This window comes from Archocentrus centrarchus, chromosome 13 (assembly GCF_007364275.1).
Source record: "Archocentrus centrarchus isolate MPI-CPG fArcCen1 chromosome 13, fArcCen1, whole genome shotgun sequence".
In the NCBI taxonomy this organism is placed as follows: Eukaryota; Metazoa; Chordata; class Actinopteri; order Cichliformes; family Cichlidae; genus Archocentrus; species Archocentrus centrarchus.
Genome location: NC_044358.1, coordinates 12,275,622 through 12,290,735, shown reverse-complemented (window position 1 = coordinate 12,290,735; position 15,114 = coordinate 12,275,622). Strand labels below are relative to the sequence as shown.

At 44.8% G+C, this 15,114-nt stretch overlaps 2 protein-coding genes across 3 annotated transcripts in view; one reads left to right on the top strand and one right to left on the bottom strand.

The window, feature by feature from the left end:
* The first annotated feature begins 571 nt into the window (after nucleotides 1–571).
* ckmb (creatine kinase, muscle b) lies at nucleotides 572–6,109 on the top strand. The gene is made up of 9 exons (XM_030744511.1): nucleotides 572–645; nucleotides 1,971–2,083; nucleotides 2,264–2,360; nucleotides 4,107–4,261; nucleotides 4,462–4,594; nucleotides 4,691–4,862; nucleotides 4,978–5,101; nucleotides 5,230–5,419; nucleotides 5,601–6,109. Exons 2-9 carry the CDS (start codon nucleotides 1,991–1,993, stop codon nucleotides 5,777–5,779), a joined length of 1,143 nt encoding a protein of 380 aa, XP_030600371.1. The 5' UTR covers nucleotides 572–645; nucleotides 1,971–1,990; the 3' UTR covers nucleotides 5,780–6,109.
* A 160-nt stretch (nucleotides 6,110–6,269) lies between these two features.
* mark4b (MAP/microtubule affinity-regulating kinase 4b) overlaps nucleotides 6,270–15,114 on the bottom strand; it is a 53,592-nt gene continuing 44,747 nt past the window's right edge. Inside the window, exons 16-17 of one of the 2 annotated variants that reach the window (XM_030744508.1) lie at nucleotides 11,164–11,208; nucleotides 6,270–9,795 (exon numbers count right to left, since the gene is read on the bottom strand). In XM_030744508.1, the coding sequence (XP_030600368.1) occupies nucleotides 9,462–9,795; nucleotides 11,164–11,208 (379 nt within the window). In that variant the 3' untranslated portion in view covers nucleotides 6,270–9,461. The remainder of the gene's footprint in view (nucleotides 9,796–11,163; nucleotides 11,209–15,114) is intronic. The other variant, XM_030744509.1, reaches the window with a different exon arrangement.

Below are 15,114 nucleotides of genomic sequence, written 5' to 3'. Positions count from 1 at the left end.
AAAGGGATGCTCTTCCTTTTTTTTTTTTAACCGTGAAGGCTGAGACAGGCTGGGTGGGATGAATTTGAGGAATTTCTTCCCATTCCAAGATTTTTAATTGCTGTTTATAAAACAAGACTTTTAAAGGACAAAGTTACAAAATAATTTTACTAAACTGCAGAAACACCGAAGTCTGGGATTTTAACATTTGTACCTTTGCTCTAAATTCAGCTGCTCTGGGAAAGGTTAAATCGCTGGCTACGTGTGGGTCAGATTTCCCTGCTGTATTTATGACTTTGCATGCAGGTATACACAAATATTTGCAGATTAACGTGTTTTCCTGCAGTGTCCTTCCCTGCAGGCTGCTATGAAACGGGCAGACAGAAGGTGAAAGGTTGGTCCGCCCGCTGCAGCTGTTGCCTCGTCTCTCGCCCCTCGTCTCCAGTGTTGTGCGGTCTTGGTTCTTGCCTTTTAGAAACTCAGCCGAGCACAGAAAACCCCTTCTGACCAATCAAAAGCAGTGACCCCGAGCCCTTTCAGCCAATAGCAACAGAGCTCTGAGTATAAATACTTAAGTCCATCACCTGGCAGAGCTGGGCGACCCCTACATTTGGTGGATAGGATCTGATCCCGGGATCTGTTGCTTCTTTCTTTCCTCCTGAGCAGGTAAAAAAAAAAAAATCAATGCAATGTTTTCTTTAGATTTTTTTGGTAAATGAAAGGAAATTATTCTGATGTGGACTTGAAACTGGCCAAACCTTCTGAGAACAAAACTGGTCTTAGAGTGTGACCAGAAAACTGAAGCCCTGATGAACGCCGAGCTGTGAAAACGTGTTCTCCTCGTGCATTTATGTCTCGGAAAAGTGCTAAAATAAACTTTAATCAGGCACAACGCAGCCTGAAGCAGGTCTTTCTTTGAAAGACGGGGACACTGGTGGATGTGGGCAGCAGCACAGGGCATGCGGTGTACTGTCACTGCAACAGTTGCGTCTATCTATCATGCGTTGCTGACGTCTGCAGGACAGGCTCGAGGTATGTCCGAATAATTTAGGAGTGCTTGATATAGTCATGGAGCTGGTGGAGCCATTTGTGAGGCATGCAGACTTTGACCTTTCAGTGCACCAGGTGTCATCATGTGTGTAATGCACCTCCACAACCGAAGCAACTGGCTTCTGAGCTCGGGCTGAAGGAAAGCAGCTGTCTGCAAACTGGTGGGGTTTTGCTTTTGCATTTATAAAACTTGTATTAAAATAATTTCTATTTAGGTTCACTTAAAGACTTTGTGGCAGTGTTCTCATTGAAATCATGCAGAAGCCATTTGCTTCTTTCCTGCTGAAGCAACTGAAGCTCCTGAGCTCAGTTTCTTTCTAACAAAAGATGAAATAAGATAACAGAAGTCAAACATACTGTAGAATAGAATAATGTTGAATATAATGAAGAATATTGTATTTTTCTGCAGTTTTTGCCTTTGAGGAAAAGGACTTGATGCAGGCTTTGGCCTTCCGTTAGGCTGAATGGAGTGAGGTGGGACAGAAAGTCACAGGGCAGGAGGTGGCATGACCGTGCTATTAATAATGTTTGCTGTGAGGGAAGACAGGTGATGGGATGGTCAGAGAGACGGGAAGAGCACAGCTGACAGGGAGCGAGGAGGACATGAGGCAGTGAGAAGGGAGAAATTAAAAAGCAAGAAATGAAGATGGAAGAGGAAGCTGGACAGAATCAAAAAGCTTCTCCTCCTCACAGGAAGACTCAAACTTGAAAAACTTGGAAATCTAGTATTCGCTGCTCTGTTCGGATCGCTTCTAGTTTCTTTTCTCAGATGAACATCAAACCATATTTGGCAGATATATATTTCTATTAAATCTATTAAAGTTGTCTTTTGAAGGCTGCTTCTGTCACATTATTCTGATAATACTGCATGCCCCTGCATGGAATGATAATAAAAGAGCAAAAACTCCAAAGCCCCTTCTCCTCTGTGCCTCATCTGGCAGACGGAGTACGAACCGCAGCCATGACGAAGAACTGCCACAACGACTACAAGATGAAGTTCTCGGTGGACGATGAGTTCCCCGATCTGTCCAAGCACAACAACCACATGGCAAAGGTACGGACAGTCCTCTGACGCAGTCTGAACGTGGCTGCAAACCTGACACACGTGCGGGCTCAGGTTTTTATTAAGAGACGAGCAGCAAAAATGCATTTAGTGCTACGTTCAGGATCCCTTAGATTTCCCTGTAAAGACAGGCGTGTCACATGGCTGACCTGCATGTGTCATCTGCTGTAGTGCCTGACCAAGGAAGTCTACACCAAGCTGAGAGGCAAGTCCACCCCCAGCGGCTTCACCCTGGACGATGTCACCCAGACTGGTGTCGACAACCCTGGTAAGAGTCATCAGCACCGAGGCACTACCTGCAGCCAAACATGAGTTATCACTATCATTGCTGCTAGTTTTGCATTTTCCATTAAGTTTTTAGTCTCTATAATTTTAGTTTGAGTTCCATTTTTATGAGTTTCAATGTTTATTTATTTATTTTTAAATGTGTAACTGTGCAATAACACAGTGCAACAATACAAACAGTCATGCAGACTAGGGTTTAATATTTTTCCCGAAAATGACATGAATCAAATCCCGGGAAATGACGAGCCATTTCCCGGGAATCCCGGGAAAAAGTTTATTTATTTTTTTATTTTAATTAGGCCTTCTGTAGCCTGTGTCGGCCTTAACCTATTGTGATATTGTAGAGGTAGCTTTCCAGCTATGTCCTGTTATGCCCAGTAGGGGGCAACGTCGGCTTCCATCCATCCATCCATTTTCTTCCGCTTATCTGGGGCCGGGTCGCGGGGGCAGAAGCCTAAGCAGAGAAGCCCAAGCTTCCCTCTCCCCAGCCACCTCCTCCAGCCCATCCGGAGGGACCCCAAGGCGTTCCCAGGCCAGCCGAGGCCTGGGAACGCTTGATTAACGCAATAAAACCTACATCTGGACATTTGAGTGATCGAGCTATGCGGTGTTGTATCGTTCCTCAACACTCCCTTAACAAATATAATTCGAATATTCCTCCATTGTACATGGAATTATACCAAGATATTTTACAACTGCTGGTGCAAAACAATACGGTTCATCTCCACAGCATTGATAAAGGCTCAGCCACGCTGTCGTGGCGACATCTGTTGCGCTATGTCTCCACCAGTGGAACGCTGTAATAGTCATTGAAAAGTTAACTACCGTACTACACTATAATATGGCATAACACAGGGCCTCGAGTAATGCACTACGACTTGGTCATTGCCATTCTGGCAACAGCAAATTTATAACACCGTGTCTGAGGGTTAAAGTAGGTTCGCTGTGAATCGTCTTTTGAAAAACTGGCCAATCCTTATAGCCTAAAAATATACATTTTACTCAACTCCATTTTAAAAGCGAAATATGTTAAAGCAATCTATTTCATGATACTTTCTTCACACATTAGGCCCGTATCCTAATTCATGATTGTTAGTAAGCGGCTGCAAACGAGGAGAAGAAACACTCGAAGTTAAACAGATATTTCTTTATTGTTCAGGGCAGGCATATTTTATAGGCTATATAATGCAATATAACAATATATAATATAAAATTATATAATACAAAATACCTTAGGGTAAACACATTGCCTACGATTTCAACAAATTAAAGAGGAAAAAAGTACAACTGTGTAATACCTCTATTAAAACGCTTGAGATGAAGGCTGAAGCCTTAAACGGAGGCTGAACGTGCCTGAAATGAAGAGTAATGCTTTTCGCATTAAACGAACCCTTCTCTCAATATTTCCTTAAATTTAACATTCTGAAACTTTCTTTTCTTTCTGAAAGTCAAATCGACGCGCGCGACTTTTTTCCCGGTTTCCCGTCTAACGTTTCCCGGGAAACGGGAAATGGTTCTGATCGCATTTCCCGGGAATCCCGGATCCCGGGATTAAACCCTAATGCAGACATCCCAGCCCTGTTAACAGCTACACAAACAGATTTGACCAAACAGGCTAAAAGTAAAGACATTTCCTGCAAAAACATTAAAATTTTCATATTCTTTAGCTCCAGATAATAACTTGACACATGGCCGTGTTAACTCTGTCTTATCCCCTTCTTGACCCCAGGTCACCCCTTCATCATGACTGTGGGCTGCGTTGCTGGTGATGAGGAGTCCTACGAGGTCTTCAAGGATCTGCTGGACCCCGTCATCTCCGATCGTCATGGTGGATACAAGCCCACCGACAATCACAGGACCGACCTGAACTTTGAAAACCTGAAGGTGAAGAGTCACGTGATGCTTGAGTGTTGCTCTTTATTCCACATCAGCACCCAGTTAACAGCCTTGATTCCCTAATTGCTGGTTTACTTAAACTGGACTAACTTGGAAGATAACTCCATTTCATTTCTTTGTTGGTGCTGCAGCCCTGTGAGTGAAAGCTACAGCTATAACATGATTATAACGTCTCTGCTGTGCTGCAGGGTGGTGATGACCTGGACCCCAACTATGTGCTGTCCAGCCGTGTCCGTACCGGCCGCAGCATCAAGGGATTCACCCTGCCCCCCCACAACAGCCGTGGAGAGCGCAGAGCCATCGAGAAGCTGTCCATCGAGGGTGAATGCCTCATGTCAAACATATAAGAATAACTCACACATAAGACTCAGGATTTCATTCACAGACTGACTTTTCTCCTTTTCGGTTCCCTCTCAGCCCTGGCCAGCCTGGAGGGTGAGTTCAAGGGGAAGTATTACCCCCTGGTTGGCATGACTGATGCCGAGCAGGAGCAGCTGATCGCAGATCACTTCCTGTTTGACAAGCCTGTGTCCCCCCTGCTGACCTGCGCTGGCATGGCCCGCGACTGGCCTGACGCCAGAGGCATCTGGTGAGAATCAGGATCACAGGGGCTGGATCCCCAATTTTTTCTCATCTAAACTGGCTCTTGAACTTTATCGTTGCTTGCAGATCACATAAAACTGAACCGGGTTTTATTCCTTTAGGCACAACGATAACAAGACCTTCCTGGTGTGGGTGAACGAGGAGGATCACCTGCGTGTCATCTCCATGCAGAAGGGTGGCAACATGAAGGAGGTCTTCAGACGCTTCTGCGTTGGCCTGCAGAAGGTAATGCACAGACCATGCTTTTGTTTTCCATTAGGACTTTTTTTTAATGGTCATTTTATTCTTACTGGGCTCTCAAACAACCGTTCGATACTTCATTTCTTTATTTCAACTTCCTCCTCTCTGCTCAGATTGAGGAGATCTTCAAGAAGCACAATCACGGCTTCATGTGGAACCAGCATCTGGGCTACATCCTGACCTGCCCCTCCAACCTGGGAACCGGCCTGCGTGGCGGTGTCCATGTCAAGCTGCCCAAGCTCAGCACACACCCCAAGTTTGAGGAGATCCTGACCAGGCTGCGTCTGCAGAAGCGTGGCACAGGTACAGAAAACACGTTAGTGCATGAATATCCACCTCAGTGAAGGACGACGTGTGTGTCAGAAACACTGAGCCTGGATGCACATCATCCAGCTGTGCCTCTGCAGCATATCGGTGGATGAGGGGTAACTCCTCCTTCTTCTCTTCCTGACACTGGCTCTATTGTCCTCTTCTTTTCGCGCAGGCGGCGTGGACACAGCCTCTGTGGGCGGTGTGTTCGACATCTCCAACGCTGACCGTCTTGGCTCCTCTGAGGTGGAGCAGGTCCAGCTGGTGGTCGATGGTGTCAAGCTGATGATTGAGATGGAGAAGAAGCTCGAGAAGGGAGAGTCCATCGATGGCGTGATCCCCGCCCAGAAGTAAAGCGGACAGACTGACCGACTGTCTGTGTTTGTTGTTTTTTTTTTTTATTTTATAAAAAATGAAGCGGTAGCCACGTTGTAAAGTTATTTTACTGGTTTCGGCCGACTGGCTACTCTCTGCTGAACAGACACTCCACCTCTTTACTCTCCTTCCTTTCTTACTTCTGTCATCATCGCTCCTCTTTTCCTTTCCTACATTTTCTTTGGCTCCTCAAAACTCTAATCATCTCTCTTCCCATCTTCTTGGTAACATCCTGGGATCAATCCATGCATAGTCTGGCTGTGGCTATGTATACACACCAAAGGAATTTTTTTTTTTTTTTGGTTGTACAATACAATGAACTATTAAACGATGCCCCATGTGACAATCAAGCTTTCTGGCTATGTCCTGTTTTCTTTATGGGTGCACAGACAGCCATGTTCATATTCTCATTTCACTGAGGAGCATAATTCACATTAAATTCAACACGGGGGAAAAAAACGACATAAAATCAGAGGTTGAAACTCTTTATTGTCGTGTCACACATTATTTCCAAGGAGACATGCAGGATTGCAGGTCGATCATTTCTGTCATTTCAGCCCATAAGTTAAGTTTTACTGATAACAGCGACGGCTTTGAACACACCACACAACAGAAATGTAGCCTTAAAGCGCGGCTCTAACCGCATCTACAGAACGGCCCCGGGGGGGTGGGGGGTGAGGCTCCGTTATACACAAAAGAAAAAACAGAACAAAATGCAAAACTAGCCCTAAATCACAGCTTCACATTTTCAAACATCACTTCCTGTAGTGAGGATCACAGCCAGCGTTTCCATCGCTGTTCTGTCAGATGCTGCAAACTTGAAAAAGACAAGTCAGAGTTGCTTATCATTGAAGAGTTACAACAGACGAACAGCAACCTTTTCATTTTGGAGTTATCGGTGTCCGTGGACCAACACGTGATCAGCGCAGCACTCAGCAGAGCCGCTATTTGTGTGTTTGTATAATTTTGGTAGCTTTGATCTTTAATGAGCAGTAAAGTATTTTTTTTTATAAAAGAAAAACTAATGATCAAAGGTCATTCAAGGTCACATTCCCATTTTAAAACTGCTGCCTCATCAACACGCGCGCGGCGCGAGCTGTGACGAGGCAGGAGTCCGATTGGTTAACAGTCATAAACCTCGTACAGCGATACTTAAATCTGATTGGTCAACAGTCATACACCTCTCAGCAGCGCTGCAGTCTGATTGGTACACAGAGAGTAAAGTCTACAGTTTGGTCAAGATGTCGCACAGAAAGCACTGTAATATCTGACACACACACACACACACACACACACACACACACACACACACACACACACACACACACACACACACACACACACAGAGTTGTTTGATTTGAAATTTGGTACTTTGTAAATGTTAAAAACTTCATCTGTACCTCAGTTTCCTCTAACTCGGTTTCAGTAACGTCACCGTAACCAAGTGGCACATCTACCTGGAAACCTGATGACATCACAGCTGGTTTTACTATGAAAAGTCAAGAAGCCATATGAGCATTCAACAACACATTCAGAATCAGTTTTTTGGATTCTTTGTAGCAGGCTTTAAATGTGTGATAAAACGTGTATTTTAAGAAATTATCAGTACAGACAGAAGAAAATGGGATTAAAAAAAAAAAGCCGTTACAGTAGAGTGAAAAACTGGCTAAAAAAGGAAAAAAGTGCTCATTGAATTTCAAAAACAATCCAGCAATATTAAAAAAAACATTAAAAAAAAAAAAAGCAAACAAGGAGCCCTGTTAATCGTAATCAGTGCTTATTCAAGTCTTGGTTCTTGGCTGTACTGCACTACACTCAATGAAAGCAATGGCAACAGGCCGTAGTGCTTTCACACCAACTGCCCGCCTGCTCCTCCATTTAAATCCAAACCAGCAGACGCTACAGGGATCACGCTTGGGGAGCACATTACTGCCTTTCCTAAAAATATGACTCATCATTTTTGGAAAATGGGCGCAAGTAAACTCAATCGGGCTATTAACCGCTCAGCACCCACCAGCTCAACATGTTTGTGGTTAGCAGTAGGGTTTGGGTTTGGCTAACGTGCTCCAGTTTGAATAGTTGGAACATCCCACTGGAAAAGCAGGAAACAGGAAAACTGTAGCTCCTCAGTTAATGTATAAGACTTCATTTGAAAGGTTAGCATCTTCTGTTGGCTGAAAACCTTTGTAAACCCAAACCCTGAGCAGGTCACGCGTGAGCTAGCAAAAAAGGAAGTCGATTTTTAAAAATATTTAGTTTTATTTATTATTTTTATCATATTGGATTAAAACAGAACAGTAAAAACTTAAGTTAAACCCAATCTTAACAGTTTTCTTGAATTTTTTTTTTTTTTTTATTGCCTGGGCCAAAATGTGTTTTATTAAACTTACACTTTACTCATGTAAAGCACCGGTGTGCAGGACTTCTGAGGCTCTATTAGCAGAAAATGAAAATGGCATTCATAATTATAGTGTATAAGCACCTGTAAAGCGTAGCTTGAGCCACTTTTATCCACTCAGGGAAGGCTGGTCTTCCACAGTATTGCACTGCCATGTTTCCCCAGTAGGAAAGAAACCCAAACACTGGCTCAGGAGAGGGCCTTCGGTGGTGGCAGGGATGTTTTTGTGCGACCTCGCTGATAGATGATGCAAACTCCCACACACTGATGTTTAAACTGTGTATTTGTGTCACAATCATGCGCGCTGATTGGCCTGTAATGTGAAGCGAAACGTAACATAAAATGGCTCAGAAACGGACTAAACTTACATGGATGCAGGGACATCTTGTTGTGTAGTAAAACTCATTTTTTCCAGCGCAAACACACTGAACGTAGCACTTTAAAGGACAAACATTTGGTGAAGTTGTGTGTTTGTTAAGGAGCAGCACAAATGCGTGAACGATCAGCTTTGCCCGTCTCAGCCCGCCGGGCCGAGGAGCAGTTTACCTGAAAAGGTGCAAACGCGTCAGACTCCCGAATATAAGCAGAAACGCTGCTTTTGTTACTGGATGGGCAGAAACTCTGCGACGCCTTTAACGTCCTTGCATTTCTGCATGTCTCCCTCTGAAGGCCGGAGGTCGCACTACACCCCCGCTAAAATATGTGACGTCTGCCAAATGTCTGCCCGTTTTAAAAGCACTAAAGAAAGAAAATAAACTTAATAGACAAAAATTAAAACATTTCTTTAAATAGCAGCTCTTTAAAAAGGAATGATGACAAATACAAAAGGAATAACAATGTCAACAAACAACAACAACAACTTATCGAGCTCCATCATTCGCTCCATCATTCTCACCGTCCCCATCATCATCATCATCAAATATGAAATCATAAGAAAACAGAAAAAGTCTGACTCCATGGGCTCATTTTCTTAATGGAGGTGGTGTTAAGCAGGGATCGTAGGTCACTGACAGCTTCAAGGTCAAGGGTCATCATAAGTCTGCCGTGGTGGCCTGTCCACATCTGTGTATCCGTTTGTCTGGCTGTAACTGGTGGCATCAGAGGAGGAGGGTCTTTGGCCGGAGGCGAGGCATCGTTAGCCACGTCAGCTGAGGTGGAGCCCAGGGGTGAAGAGGAGGAGGCTTCTCTTCCTTCTCCTCTTCATCCCTCCTCATTCCTTAACCTGTCCTGTGTGTTCTCAATCTGCCCCACCTCCGGTCGCCCTCAGAGCTCCAGCTCCTTGGACACTTTGGTGGCGATGTCTCTAAAGGCTAACGGTGCCCCCCAGAGGCGCTTGAACCTCACACCGCTGCTCTGGCCCAGCCCGCTGGGCAGCTGGCAGACCTCGGCCTCGAAGGCCACACGGGCACCGGCTGCTCCGTGGGTGCAGGACAGGAGGAAAGGCCCGGCCAGGTGGACCTGGCAGCCATAACCCTGTGCTGCCTCACGCAACGCTAGCACCAACTCGGCCGGGTCACGGGGGCTCCGCACCCTCACATCCCAGCCGCATCGGGGGGTCCGGGGCTCGGCCGCTTTCTGATGCCCAGGTAGATGGCGACTGGAAAGGTTAGGAACAGGAGGGGTGATGCAAATGGAGGAGAAAATGTGGGGATAATTATACAGAGAAGGAAAAAAGTTGAAGATTGATGGAATGTTTTTAAGGGGAGGGAAAAAGTGAAGCCAGAAAAATAAGGAGAGAAGAAGAAGGAGGAGGAGGAGGGGAGGGCGAGGAAGAAGAGATTTAAATGTACGACGATGGATGGAGAAATGGATGTGAAGACAAGTGGATGAATGTGTGGTTGTGTGAGAACATGAGTGGTTAGGGGGGAGGGGAGGAGAGAAAGAGAATTACTATCTTACATTACTGGACTGTGAGTCCTTTCCTACGACACAGACGTGTGTTTTCTACATCAACATCATTTTTTCACACCTGATATACAAATAACCTCTGATTAAAATGGTTTCATTTCTTCTCCTGTGATGGTCTATAATGATGGATCTGAGCATCGTGTTTTTCTGGAGCAACACAACAACTAACAGCAAATACCTAGAAACAATGAACTCATGTATTTTCCATTAGTCCAACACCACAGTGCTATTATCTACCACATGGAGACACACTCGGCATCTACGAGCACACCGCGGTCCGTTAGCTAATGTTAGCCTGGTGCAGCGGGTTTACCTGCTGTTTTTAACCTGAGCCTGGGCTGCAGCAGCTGAGGCTGAGAGGGAGTGCACACGAGCTTTAGTATCATACTGAGAAACTGGGCTGGAAACAGTGCAGACGGGGGTTAAACATGCTTTTGATTACTGACAAAAGTATTTCTGAATATTTCCTCATGTCTCATGAATGTCATCCTTCTCTCTTCTCTGAGCATTAATTTCTGACCACATATTAAAGGGGCTTTACCTGCCAGCACCCAGCGATGAGGGGCTATAGCACCCATGTGGGAACAGAGCAGGTAATTACACTGCGGGAGCGGGGGCTATTTCTCTGTATACTGCTGAGTAACTTAATCTATACGTAGCAGTAAAGACTGAGGCTTCATTTATAAAGCTGGCAGAATTTCTTTAATTAATAATAAGCTTTAGAATAAATGCAGTGAAGTATCTTTAACTCTGATCTTTGGTGACAAATGTGGCTGAAACACTCACACTGCTGTGCTTTCATTTAGTATCTTCATGCACTTCATGTCTCATGGACAAATATATATATAAAAAAACACCTCTTAGCATATCGAGGGGTTGCTTCTGCAGGTTTGCATCACATGTGAACTCGTGACTATGACTGGTGAAAACTGAACAAACTGAACCCTGAATCACGTGTCCTGCCTCCTGCGCGCTCGGACGTGTTGCAGAGTTCATGTGCAGAAACGGCTTCTTTTAGAAACTTAGATCTTGTACCAGTTAAAACAGGTTTACTCACCTTGTGACCGGAGATCTGCTGATTCTCTCAGGTTCGTCTGTGACCCTCAAGAAGAAAATAAAAACGTATCGTTAGGAATCAATTGGCCAATCGCTTTCTCCCCCCCACCCCCCACATTTCCTGTCAATCAGCTGCACAGCTAAACCACCGATCACGACACAGAACACGACCACTCATCTTCAAATCACAGATGGATCACCGAGCTGCACTCACTACACCGAAACACTGGATGGATGTGAACCCACAAAATGTCACCGACAAACAACTGAGGAGGATAAACAGATGCTGAGGGGGTGAATCTGTGGCAGGAGACCCGGAAGTGTGCGTCACCGCGGTGACAAACACAAACACAGACTTTAATGTTGGTAAAAGAACAAATGAGTGAGCTAAATGAGACCAGCAGAGACTGAACTGGCAGCTTCTTCACAGGCTTTGTGACTGCATGGACTCAAAGCACATTTTACACTATAAGCAGCCTTACTCACCCATAAACACGCACACACACACACACACACACACACACACACACTGATCATCAGGGTTGTGGTTCAGTGTCTCACTCAGGACTAGAGGAGCCAGGGATTGAACCTGCGGCCTTCTGGTCAGCACACTGTGACAGTAAGCGTTATGATGATGCTGTAGAGCAGGAGGCAGAGCCCTCAGCCTTCAGCTCAGTCTGGTGCAGCAGACAGACGTCCTCTCTAACTTGAAGATTAGGATTCAAGCTTTCCTTTTTGATGAAGCTTATAGTCAAAGTTAGCTATGCTGCTATAGTCTCAGGGGGACTTCCCATAATGCACTTCACCTTCCCCTCAACCCCCCTTCAGCATGCATTTTTATACAGCTGCTATACAGTGGTCTCTCTGTATGAGTCCTCAAAGCCACTCAGAGCCAGTGTCTCCAAGACTACATGATTTGCTATTAACACACACACACACACACACACACACACACACACACACACACACACACACACACACACACACACACACACACACACACAGAGACGGGATGGCTGAGACACTTCCATCTGTGTCCACCGGGGGGCGCTACAGTTGCTATTCCCATTCTTGACTGATGGCTTCCTTCCCACCAGGCTGGCAACCTAATCTCTATTCCTGGAAGCGAGGGTGACTTTGAAGGAGGCTGCAGTGAGTTTTCATTCATAGATTAAGTTTGAAAATGAACCCTGAGCTAACACGAGCCTAGCTCTGACCGAGGAGCCGCTGTGGTGCTGAGGCTTTAACAGGATCTAATCAAATGTTCGAATTGTGCGTCTCAGTGCAGTGACTGCACCACTTTTCATAAAATGCAGGGAGGGGTCTGTCCTGATTCTCACGGGGATACAACTCAGCATTTACAGATGAAAGTAATTACTGAGCAAATATCTGCAGGGGAATTTTTTTAGGATTAAGAACAGCAAACCCCACCCAAGCAACCAGGTCAGGGATACTCAACTCTCTTTTTTTTTACCTAAATAGTTTCTTTGCAGGTACATGCAGCCTGCTCTGCACCAATAATGATGTAAATATTTTCTGACTGAAGAAGTGAAGATTATGACCTTGTCTTAACACTCCTGCTCCTCCAAAAACAAGCAGCACTGCATCCTTATTTATGGAGGAGTGGAAGTGTTTGATGAACGTGAAGTGACAGACTGACCAGACTCTTCTACTCAGTGACTGTGTATAAACTGTGAAGTCTGTAAAACCAGACTGCGTGGGGGAGAAAGGAAGAGCAGAAAAAGAGGAAGAGCAGAAGGACATGAAAGAGGAGAGAGGAAACTGGGACGAGAGACAGACAGAAGCTAGCAGCAGTGTGACACAACAATCTGCTTGTATCTTGAGGGAGAGCCGTGCGAATCTCAGCCTGAGAGAGGGATAAACTCTGGTTACACAACTAATCCTGGTTTAAGACGGCAGCGATGCTGGGCCGCCCAGTTATGATCACTGCTGTAGCCCGAGACGCTTTTTTACAAGACGCTGAGACACATGCTGGGTACCTGTACGGTCATGGGTTCAACGCTGCAGGAACGAAGCCCTTCGTTCAGCTAATGCATCTTTTTACATTAATTTTTACAATATAGGCAGTATTTTTTTTGTATTTACCATATAGTAACAGTTGCCTTTTTGCACGCCCCACATTGCCTCAGTCTAAATCAAAACACATGTCGTGTGCATCCTGTGCACACTGCTGCAGTCGAGTCTAATGCTAAAAACCTCCTCCATTTCTGCGAGGCCGTTCCTCAGTTAGGTGGCTCTAGAAAGAAGCCTGTGCTGTGGACTGATCCCAAAAAATACATTTATTTACACTAAGAGGAGCCACTTTACAACATTAGAAGTCAAACTAGTTATATGGAAGTGTATGAAAGTCATATTTTGACATACATAATTAATATTGGCCTCTTTCTTATATAAAATACCAATAAAGCACCAGCTCCCCCTCCTGGTGTCTGCTGCAGGACCGATGATGTGTTAACAGCACAGACTAACATATGGTGCTGATTACGTGACTCAAAGAAGTACAGTTGGGTTACAAGAAACTCATCCTCCAGGGAACGAACACACACACACACACACACACACACACACACACACACACACACACACACACACACACACACACACACACACACACACACACACACCTCTATAGGGTTGTTTATTCTACAGCTGTGTGTGTGCTGCTCATGTACTGATTTATAACTATGTATAATCCTACCTGATGCAGTAAAGAGGAAAACGTAAACACAATATTAGAATATTAATAAGCCAACATTCACTTTTTTGCGTGTTTTGTTGGAAGCAGTAACGGTGCAGTGCCGTCTACAGCCTGTAGTGAGCGCTGTAACCTAAAGCAGAGACAGGCAGTGACAGACAGACACAGCGGCTGGTCGGAGGTTCAGAAACACAAACGCACTGTTTGGAGATAAAGCTGCTCTACTGGAGGAAGCAATCATCCAACATTTAGTCAGTACGGACCAACTCTGGGTCACAGATCAGAGTTTCTACAGGGAAGCTTGAATCCTGCATTTTTCTAACCTTTAACCTCAGTTAATGGAAACCAAAGGAGAGGTGAATAAGCACATCACACAACTCTCACAATAAACTGTACGAGATAACAGCAGTTTATTTATACTCAGGTTTCTGCATAACTTTTTATTTTAAATGCAATAACTGTTTTTGTGTCTGAACACACGATGAAGAACCAAAAGAAACCTAGAATTACGCACTATTATTTCTATTTTTAGCACTTCCAAAAAGTCCATATCACAAACTCTCGACCATATATTTTAGAAAATGATCAGATCTGATCCAGATCAGTCGAAGACAATGGATGCATGTGAACTGTGAACTGAATCCCTGTAAGCCAGAAGCTGAGACTTCAGACCGCTCTAAACACTCAGTTTTTTCTGTTTTTGGCTCGTTATGATGTCAGAAATCTCTAATATGGTCATCAAAGCTCTGGCTGTATGCAGAAGTAGCCCGTGTGTTTGTAAGGGGCAGCCAATCAGAGTAAAAGTGTTGTAAAGGGGGCGGGGCTAACTACTTGTTTCAGGAAAAAAAAAGATGAACTGACCAAATAAAGAGAGGCAGCACTAAGGACAAGATAAATACGGCTGACTCTGAGCTGTGGATCATGCAAAGCAGCAGACTTCAAGAGTGAAGCATGGAGCTGGATCTGAGCATAATAAGTCCACTTTAAAAAGTTTTTTCTTTTTTAAAGTAAATCTTAATGAAATGCCTTCTAACATTTATTCATACAGCTGACTTATATTTATACTAAGACAGGATAAGATGGGTCATCGTGATGTTTTATGATTTCAGTTTCCATCCATCCATCCATCCATCCATTCGCTTCCGCTTATCCTGGTCAGGGTCGCGGGGGGGCTGGAGCCTATCCCAGCTGTCATAGGGCGAGAGGCAGGGTACACCCTGAACAGGTCGCCAGCCT